The 10,182-nt window shown below is 35.9% G+C and overlaps 1 protein-coding gene across 1 annotated transcript in view; it reads right to left on the reverse strand.

Annotated features, from left to right (window-relative positions):
* Positions 1-2,678: 2,678 nt before the first annotated feature.
* Positions 2,679-10,182, reverse strand: part of LOC111630925 (solute carrier family 12 member 6-like) — a 132,875-nt gene continuing 125,371 nt past the window's right edge. Inside the window, exons 19-25 of the mRNA XM_023375084.1 lie at positions 9,626-9,732; positions 6,343-6,549; positions 5,577-5,668; positions 5,072-5,179; positions 4,546-4,841; positions 4,338-4,471; positions 2,679-4,044 (exon numbers count right to left, since the gene is read on the reverse strand). Coding sequence (XP_023230852.1) covers positions 3,953-4,044; positions 4,338-4,471; positions 4,546-4,841; positions 5,072-5,179; positions 5,577-5,668; positions 6,343-6,549; positions 9,626-9,732 — 1,036 coding nt within the window. The 3' untranslated portion in view covers positions 2,679-3,952. The remainder of the gene's footprint in view (positions 4,045-4,337; positions 4,472-4,545; positions 4,842-5,071; positions 5,180-5,576; positions 5,669-6,342; positions 6,550-9,625; positions 9,733-10,182) is intronic.

Raw genomic sequence — 10,182 nt, forward strand, 5'->3', positions numbered from 1 at the left:
CTAGTTGAAACTAGTTTATACTGAATGTCTTTGTTAAAACCCGTTTTGTCTAGTTGAAACTAGTTTATACTGAATGTCTTTGTTAAAACCCGTTTTGTCTAGTTGAAACTAGTTTATACTGAATGTCTTTGTTAATAAAAATGGAAATTTTTCAAATATATTTTTTTTTTAATTTTAAATACTCAAAACTAATTTTGCTATGGCCGTCCATATCGCTTGTTTTAGCCATCCATTCTTATAATCGGGATGCCTCTTGTCGTAGATACATGGATACTTTCGGATGTTTTCGATAAATCTCTCCGTATCTATTCTAGGTTTTTCGAAGTAGCCATGAGAGAATGTACCGTACTACATAAAAGCTCGTTATCTGCCAATTTTCACAGGAATAATTAAATTCGAAACTCGAGTAAAACGATTTAACAAGAAAATTCCAAATTGGAAATCGTGCTATTATGATTGACTAAAGGAAATTATATAAAGCAGTTAATTATATACAGTGTTTCAAAAAATCGAAGCACTCGAAGCCTGGCGTGCAATAGTAATCGAATTCTGCACGTGAAAAAAAAATATAGCGGAAAATAAGAAATTCGTTACAATTTCACAGCACGGGTACGTCATCGAAAACCAGTTCCAACCCTATTGTTGCATATCAGTACGTTAAAAATTACCCCCCCCCCGACGTTGATCGATTGGCTTTCATTACCAGGCCGAATTGACTATTTTTTTCGATTTATAACATTTGTGTTCTTCGATAACGTGCAGTAATGATGATCTAGAATATACTATAGTGGTTGTGACCATGGTTACAACAGTTGGTGGCAACAACGGTTGCTATCGACAAGTTAGAATATTCCAGCTCGTTGCCTTTACACAAATGCCACACCTCTTGACTAAAAAGAAAATGGCGGACGGTATTCGATTTTCTGACAAATTTTTAACTTTTTATTCAATAGATGCGACTCGTAATGTAGATTTGACTCTGCATTTATTTAAATACGTTTCGATTGCAATATGGCATAGAAATTCATAGTATAGTGCAGTAGCGCTGTGTAATCCTTAATGACCGGAGCTTAAGTATGTACTGTACGTTATGTAGGAAAGACGATATAACGAGGGGTATCTTAGAATTTCACACATTTAAAAAACCTTAAAGTTTATTTAGTTTAAAATGTATAGTTAATTAACACAAAAGAAATTAATACATTAAAAAACTTGTTTTCTTAGGTAGTGTGAAAAATTCTATCGCCAGTTACCCTACACTTTAAAATTAAATGTACGAGAGCTACCAAATGTGTACTTACTTTCGTGTTAAAATTGTTTGTCGAACAACAGAGATAGGTGGAAACCTTCATTCTCGGTCTTCGGCTCACACTAGCAAAAGAATTCCCGCGGTCGGAGGGACCCGAGATAAATTCCAAAGCGTATTATCCACGCCATACCAGCCAATTAGACACTGGCCTATCTGCTAAGACCAGAGTCGATAGATATATACAGTACTAATCCTCGCGCTGCCAAGTAACTCTAATACTACGATACTAGCGTAATAAATATTTCTGCCACTTCGAGCGCTTCGTTCGCGTCTAGGCGTAAGTTTGGCTGGAGCATAGGGAGAATCAGCTGTAAACATTCGAAATTCTTTTTAGAGAAGGGGGATTAAAAGTCAGTAGATTTAGTTCTTGGACTTTAAATATAGGCTGGTAGAGGAAAATGAGGAAATTCCAACTATTTAGACAACATATTTATACACACATAATAACTTCGAAGTAGAGGACGATGAGTTAATAAATTATTTAAAAAATAGTTTATCTTTATTCGGATTAAATTTCTATGGTTATTTAAATGTATCAGAGGATAAGCTATGGTTTTCCTAATTATATTGTAATAAAACAGTAAAATGCAAATTTATTTACTAATTTAACCATTACCTACGTATTGAACAGATATGTTATACTTAGAACATTATGTACAAAAGTTTCATTCTCAATATGTAGCAATATAACAGTTTTAATTAAACAGATCTATATTTAAAACCTGGATAAATTAAATCGAAAATATAACTATTTTTGATTTATCTATATCCTCATCTGTAATTTCAAATTATCAGTGTTATTAACGACTCTGACACATTAACTCATACTGGTCCTCGCGCTATGCTCTCAAGTAATCTAACGACTCAGCTAAGACGGATCTTCCATTTTCACTCTTTAGATGTACAGACGCATTGTACTGTACAATCGAGGAAATTTGTAAGGGAAACCTGCCCCTGTTTAGATGTTACTAACGCGAAGAAAACTCCGTCACCCACTACCGGTGTGGTGGTAATCTTATCCACTCGGCCAACGGTATTTAATTTATCTTAGTATTTCCAGTACGACGTAAATTAATTATTAGGTGTTTCGCCTAGGTCGACCGTTCGGTGTTTTTTGCAAATATCTGGAGATTTAGGCTAGGGAAAGCTTTTCGTAAATCCACAAAAAAAAAAAAAACCTGGATTTATGGGGTGGAGCCGAATCGTCCGAATAAGTCAGAGGATGCAAGCACCGCTTACAGATTTTTCAGGTGCAGGAAAGAGCGGAGACGATTATATTTATCGAGAAAATTCGGAAATTTCACGTAGGGAGGGATTCGTCCCCCGACAGCGGATAGACGACGATTTTCGCCAACCGTCGGAACGGAAAAGGCGCGACCGAAACGAACCGTTTAATTATCAAAAAATTAGTATTAATTCCTCGTTCCTTCTATCGACCGTTCCGAAAAGTCCAATCTTTTACCGTCTTTTCCGTAACTGCAAAGTCCAGCGGAAAGAGAAAGAAAAGGAGAGTTTGTCAAAAACATTAAAACTTTTATTCGACACTAACAACGAAATCTTTAAATTTTAACAGTAACTGCGGATGAACGATTCTAAGGACACCGCACGAGAAAGGTGATGGAAAAATCTGCGGGAACCAAACCTCCGACGGTCGTACGGGCGGAAAGAGCCCGGCCGCCGGACCCTTTTCCGGTCGGTCGGCGCCCGGGGGTCCCGCCACCTCCCCTGCCGGGAGAAGGCGGGAGTCGGGGACCGGCCGGAAGCCGAAGGTGTAAAGGAGAAACCCGCGGAAAGGTGTAAAACCCCGACGGCGGATTCTTCCGCCCGAAACCGGTTTCGGATCTGGCAGTAGCCGAGAGTGTTTATCACAGGCGTCCAGACTGGTCGGCGGCGCGTCGTTTCCGAAAACCGGTTTCATCTCCCACGGCTTCCGCCCAGACGCAAAGGCCGCTACTATAAAAACTCTGCTGCTTAACATCGTGTATATATATATATGTATATATATATAAGTGTATATATGTGTATATATATATATATTCACCTATCGGCGGGACGTTGGAAAACTGACGATTGCGGCTAAACGCGCGTGGCCACGAAACAACGTTTTTGTCAACGACGATAAATCTCTCGATCGATAACCTTTACAATAATAATAATAATAATAATAATTCTCTGAGCTAAACCTCGGGTTATATACATTTATACTGTATTGCCACGGCCAAAGGTTCATCCCGAGATTGGCGTCCGGCCGGGCCGCCCCGCCGCCAGGTGGCGCCGGGGTGGACCGTGGGCCGGAGGTTAACAGGCGGGGCGGAAAGAAGAGACACGGGCACCAGCACGACGAAGAGACCGAAGACTGAAGAGAAAAGAGTCGTCGACGGCGGAACTAGATCTACCACATCGAGATTTTTGGGCCGTCCTAAACCTTACTTTGCCCGCCGCGGCGCAAAAGAGGCGCGGAAGACCACTAAACGGCCGCGGCCGGCTCGGAAAATACCACTACGGGGAGCGTCCGCCGGGCGGCGCTGGCGGAACGGACCGACAGACGGCGCGGCGGAAGGGGAACCGCCGCCTTCCCGGGGGAGGAGTGGGGAAAACTGGGACCGTCGCCTCCGTCCGCCGCGTGGGGTCGGACGGGAGGATTCACGAGTAGATGGTCATCACTTCTCGTCCGCTGCCGCGCACCATCAGCACTCGGTCCAGGCCTTCGGTCAACACCTCGATGAACTCCATGTCTGGGCGGTGTCAAGGAAAACGCTCTTCTCCCCTCTGCGGCTGCCTTCCCGCATTGGGAAGCTGCCAGGGCCCTTTTTTAACGCTACCGCCATGGGCGAAACGTCTAGCCTAATAAACGATGTTCATTCGACTAAACGGCGCCCGAGACGGTAGAAAATAGTGGAAACGAGAGGATTCCGTTAGTTTCGATGGAATTCCGATCTTTTGGGATTCTGCCGCGGATCTGTCCGTTGTGGAGCGCGGTAAACGTCCCCACCCGGACGTCCAACCAGAAATCTGCACGGAAGGATACAATTTTCTTCGGTCTTGGCCGCCTTGGGTAAGCCGGGAAGATTGAGTACCACCAACTGAGCCTCGTGCGACTTGCTGACCATCACCTCGTTCAGTTTGACGGCGGCGTGCATGCGACGGACGTTGGCTTCGTCTCTGAAAGGACATTTGGTGAGTTGAGAGAGGAGAAAATGGGCCGGCAATTTAATTAGAGGAAGAAGAGCACTTACGGTTGAAGTTTGAGTAACTCGTCGAAAGCTCGGTTGGTTTCAGGCTTGTCCTTCAGGACGCCATCCACCTTCTCTGCCTTCTCTGGGGAACCATTGGCTTCGGGACCAACGGAGGCCTGTCTGTCGGGCGAGGGTTGCTTGGAAGAGGCGGCCGATCCCTCCTTCCGGGGACTGGGATTCTTCTCCGCTCCTTCCTCGGCCGCCACTTCGATCAGTTCGCAGTCCTTCTCTTCTTCTGGCACTTCGTTGAATCGCACTTTGGTGGCCGAACCGCCCACCGCTGAGTCCGCGATCGTCTGTTTGGACAAAGAAAAACTCTTTACTCCCCCTTCTTCTGTGGTCACCGACCCAAAGAACGAGTCTTTTTAAAATAAAATAATTGCCGAAATAAAATATTGGCGTAACAGGTCATTCCTTAATAAGTAAGGGACCTTACGCTCCTTAGTTTTTTGACAGCCTTAGAAAATTTCCAACTTTATTAAGGTGGTAAATGTAAGCTCTTTCTCTATAAATGATTTAGAATTACCATGGTAAGTGTTCCTCTTCGATTAAGACGAATCTGTTTCAACATCTGCGATCTCTGCTCCATCATCAAAGTTCTTTCGTACGTGTACGCCGAAATATCTGTATCGATCTACCAGGAAGAAAATTATATTATTCAGAATATCTTTAGCAAATTCCCATTAAATTTGTAAGATTTATTACAATGAATTTTCTAATATGTCTTTCTTAAAATTGAGTGAATACAATGTTTAATTTGCCACAGATTTTAGGCAATTCTGGCCAGCTCTGTGTGGACGTCAAGATTCGATTTACTATGATTTATCCTTCTGCTTCTATTTTATGTTTTAAATTTCAATATGTAACCCATTCAGACACCGTTATTTCCTAGGAAATAACGGTGTCTGACAGGTTACATATTGAAATTCGACTTACTTATGAAATCTGCTAAATGCTGCAGCGGAGTGTATATTTTCTGTAGTAAGGAATTTATTTTTATTAAATGAAAACAAATAAAGATTAACAGATACCATTTCTACAATTTCCACGTCAGCTTCAATTCTCAGATGATACAAGAAAGTTGTTAGATCCTTTTTCATTTGAATACTATTATCTTCCAATTCTACAGTTCTGGTTAAGAATAATATTCACACTAAAATAAATATAAATAGCTAAAATAATGGCAATTAGAATTATAGAGTAATTTCTAATACATATTTTGAGTAGGTTCGTTGGGGAATGATAACACCCAAGATTCGATGGCACTAGACGTAAGACGGGCACCTCTCTTACTTGTTAGATTTATGTCAAGCCTGAATATTTTAAGCCGAAGATGTCCCGAGACAGGAATGTAAACGTTTCTTTCTGACATAAAATTTGGTTACCCGAAATGAGCGTGTGTAATATATTTGTGTAACATTATAGCTTAGAAACTTGGAAAATTATTTTGTCTATAGTTTATTAGTATAAAATAATCTCGAATTTAATGATTTGTTATAAAATTTCCAGGCTAAGTTCTTCATATGAAATGCTAATAGAAATTGTAATGTTTGAGATGGTACCTTCTAAACTTCAGATCAAAAAGTGTCATGCCTTGGGTAGCTCCAGAGTCACAGGAAAATTTTATGCTGGATATATGCCATTGCATATTATTTGCACGAAATTACTATAAATAAGGGTTTGAATTAATCAGAAAAACTATTAAAGATTAAAAAGATATAAGTCATATTAATAATTTAATTCAAAACTAAATGTAAAAATAAAAAATTTTTAGTAAAATTTATTATTGAAGGATACGAGCAACAGTAAATATGCGTAATTTACAATTTTTCCAAGTCTTATGTTGTTTAAGTAAGAATGGAATTAGCATGAGTAATCCACCATCGTGAACGATCCACCATGCATCAATAGTTCCAGACATCCTCTCGTTATTATCGGGAAACTGATTAATTCCTTTTGGCACTAAGAGAGCATTTTTACTAGCAATAACTGCCCTTATGGTATCTGTAAAGTTAATTTTAAGACGTTTAAGTCTTTGATATAAAACTAAACATTTACAACAATCACAATTTCTTTTTTAAAATTCTTAAAATTTATTTGAAAAATAGGCATTTCATAGTTTGTTAATTTAAAAATGTTCTATCTGGAAATATTACATTCTTTTACAATGTAATACTTCCAGATGATTTTCAAACCCATATTCAAAAACAAACAGCAAATATATAAAAATAATTCAAAATGAAATACTGATATTGATCATTACTTCTTGAACTTAAGATGATATTTGCCTTATTTATAAATAAATAATTATTATTTAAATTTCTTGCTAACATAAAACTTTCAAATAAATTTAATAAGGTAATAATTCAAACTTAGGAAACAATTCAATAATCCGTAAAATAAGAATTTAATTTATTTTTTTTCCTTCTATTATTAAATTTAGTAGTTTTAAAATAAATTCAACCTTATCCTCATTTACTTTATTCTGTTTTTCATCTAATTCTTCTAATATCTACAAACCCAAGTCTTTAGCTTGAATTTAAACATTTATTAATAACTACTTAGTACAGTAGATCCCCCTATAAAACCGTTTCCTATAGTTATGATTCCTATAAAAATTGTGGCATTATCCGTAAACAACGGTAAAAATAACTCCTATAATACGTAAAACGTCATCGGGCAGCCGAACTACTTACCCGCCGTCCGTAGCGCCACGCTACGGAGAGATTTCTATCGTCTGGACAGTATTATATAAATTATATATAAATTAGGTACTGTACATATAATTATATATTAATTATATATAAATTAGGTACTGTATATATAATTATATATTAACTTAATTTATTGTAACTTTATTATAATTAAATATATATTTTTCGCCGTCTAGCGTCACGCTACGGCGAGTTAGGCGACCTATCGTCTGTTTAGTACTGTAATTTTATACATTTCTTGTGAAAGAAACATTTCTTATTTAACGGCCATAAAAATTATTTATATTAATGATGTCTCCAAAGGTCAACGAAGTTTTCGCAGAAAAATAATATCAGAAATCGCGGCCGCAATTTGATGCGCTGTTCCGCGACGAAACCAAGCTTTAGCAACGAGCGTAGTCAAAGGGTACACACTCGGTAAGTAATCCTACAATTTTTTGTTTATAACGTAGTTTATACGGATTATTTTAAAAAAAATATACGTATTTTGGAAATGTTGAGTCGAATTAGTCTAGAATCGATTAATTTTATGAAAGAAAACCTTTCAAACAGCCGTAGTCCGTAAACTATGATTCCTACAAAATTGATTCATAAAGAACGGAACGTATCTACCGTCTTATAGGGGGATCTACTGTATTTAACTTGAAATACTAGTCACAATTATCTGTTTGTGTTCTTTGCAAGCATTTGAATTATGACTCAAACTACTATTTGTTTGGTGTTTTCTCCTCTGACTTGTTTATCTTTCTAAATTTTCAATTTATTACAGCTTTACATTTTTAGTAATGCCTTATAACAGCATTTTTCAACCTGTGGACCACGACTATGGGAGAGGTGGTGCGCAGGCAGACTTAATTCAGAACAGATTCACTTTTAATAGTTTGCTTCCAATTATAATTAATTAGTTTCCATACTGCATGTAATTAAAAGTTGCTTTTAGATTCATTATGTTATAAATGGCACAGTCTATCCCAAATGTTGATAATACCCATAGGATTAATTACATAATTCAGTGGTCTGTAGAATTTTTCAGATATTTTACTGGTCTTGGACTTTAAAATGATGAGAAACACTGCCTTATACAAAGCCTAACAGTTTAATGTATTGAAAAAGGGTTATTATTTGTGGCAAATTAATAATTAACTCAGATAATTTAAATACATTTTTATCTATCAGTTCAAAGTCTCAGAAAAGTAATCATCTTATAAATTCAACTTTGTAGCTAAATAGTGCCTTAGACTGAAAGTATTTGTAATTAATATTAATTAAAGTAGGTTTCTAACTTACATTCTTTTAAAGTTAAAAATATACTTAGATACAACATTATGTATTGCTTTTGTGTAATTTTAAGATCACTTTGCAGAAGAACCTTTTGACAAAAAATATGATGTTTATCCAATTTCTTCAATAAAACAAATTATTATACATGCTGACATTATATATATATATATAAGACATGGATTTATAGTAGGTGTAAAAAGTGAACAAATGGTAAACGAGAGGAATGGTACTCCTTCAATTGCTTGGCAATAACTAGTTGTGGAACATGTCGGCAATTCACTAAAATTTATGCATGGTAAACTTATTTAGCTTGTTTAATGTAGAAATTAATATAATAAAAATTCAAATGAACACTACACCACACACTGTTTTCAATAGTTAATATACTAACTTTACATCACTGATCAAATGGTGGAGCATTAGCAACAGGGCTGTGCAAAGGTACTGTACAAGTAATCCAAACAGTCACTTAGGATGTCAGGAAAAAAAAAACAGAAAATATATAAAGTTTTAGCTGGTTTTTTTCTGTGGTTTTAAACTGTTTAAAACACATGCTTTAAATAACCCTGTTTCAGATGCTTTAATGTTTTAAAAAATGCTTGAAACACTTCAAACATTTTTTAAAACAGTATATATATACTGTTATGTGTTTTTATATATATATATTTGGCATTCTTTGTTTGTTAAACTGTAAAAGACCACTGTAGAAAAACCTCCAAAATTTGTATACTTATTACATAAGACTTTGAAATAAATCCAATAAAATTTTTGTTTGCATCATCTTTCAACTCTATAACTATTTATAAAAAAATCAATTGATATTCTTACAATTTCTGATAGGTTAACTAAGATATCTGTAGAAATTTTTGAATTTCATTGCATTTATTGAGACTATCATATTAAAAAATTTGAATGTAACTAAACTAGTAAATTTTCAAAGTAATCAACTGAACTTTGAAATTTTCATAATAAAGCCTAATACAATGTTTTGATGAAATTTAACTATAAATATTTTCATTATATATTAAATTGATTTTTTTTATGTTTTATAAATGTAATGTAAAAATTAAAATTTAATCAAATACCTAAAAGAACCTTCCAAGATTTTTCATCAGCTGTTTGTCTCCATCCATATGGCCAACCAATAATAACTGTATTATGTTTCAAACCACCAAGACCAGCAGTTTGAACTCTAGATAAATGAGAAAAAAACAAATAATGTATGAAGTCTCTAACTAAATGCTCATAGTTTATATATTATTAAAGAATTTTTAAATTATAGATATAATTTAATTTCTTATAAATAATTTTTTCATTTATATTTTCTCTTGAATTGTAACAGGGGTGCCTGTATATTGGGACACGTGTCCCCTTAGTTGTTGGATTGCCCTATCCTTAATCTCTAATGGATTAAGGAAAGGCCAATCCAACAACAAAGGGAGCTCTAAGGTTTCATTTTATTTCTAAATTAGTTACTTATTTTTATCACAGAAAACTTTCGCACTGATGACAAAATTAAAACAAAATTATTTGTTATTAACCAAAAATTTGTTCTAGCAGGTAGAGGTACCACTGTATTTGATTAACACAATTTTGATATATGTGATAGCATTGAGGGATTAATTAACTGCATTAATCAAGG

The sequence above is a fragment of the Centruroides sculpturatus genome, unplaced genomic scaffold (genome assembly GCF_000671375.1).
Source record: "Centruroides sculpturatus isolate CEXI.00-Female unplaced genomic scaffold, Cexi_2.0 scaffold653, whole genome shotgun sequence".
Taxonomy (NCBI): Eukaryota; Metazoa; Arthropoda; class Arachnida; order Scorpiones; family Buthidae; genus Centruroides; species Centruroides sculpturatus.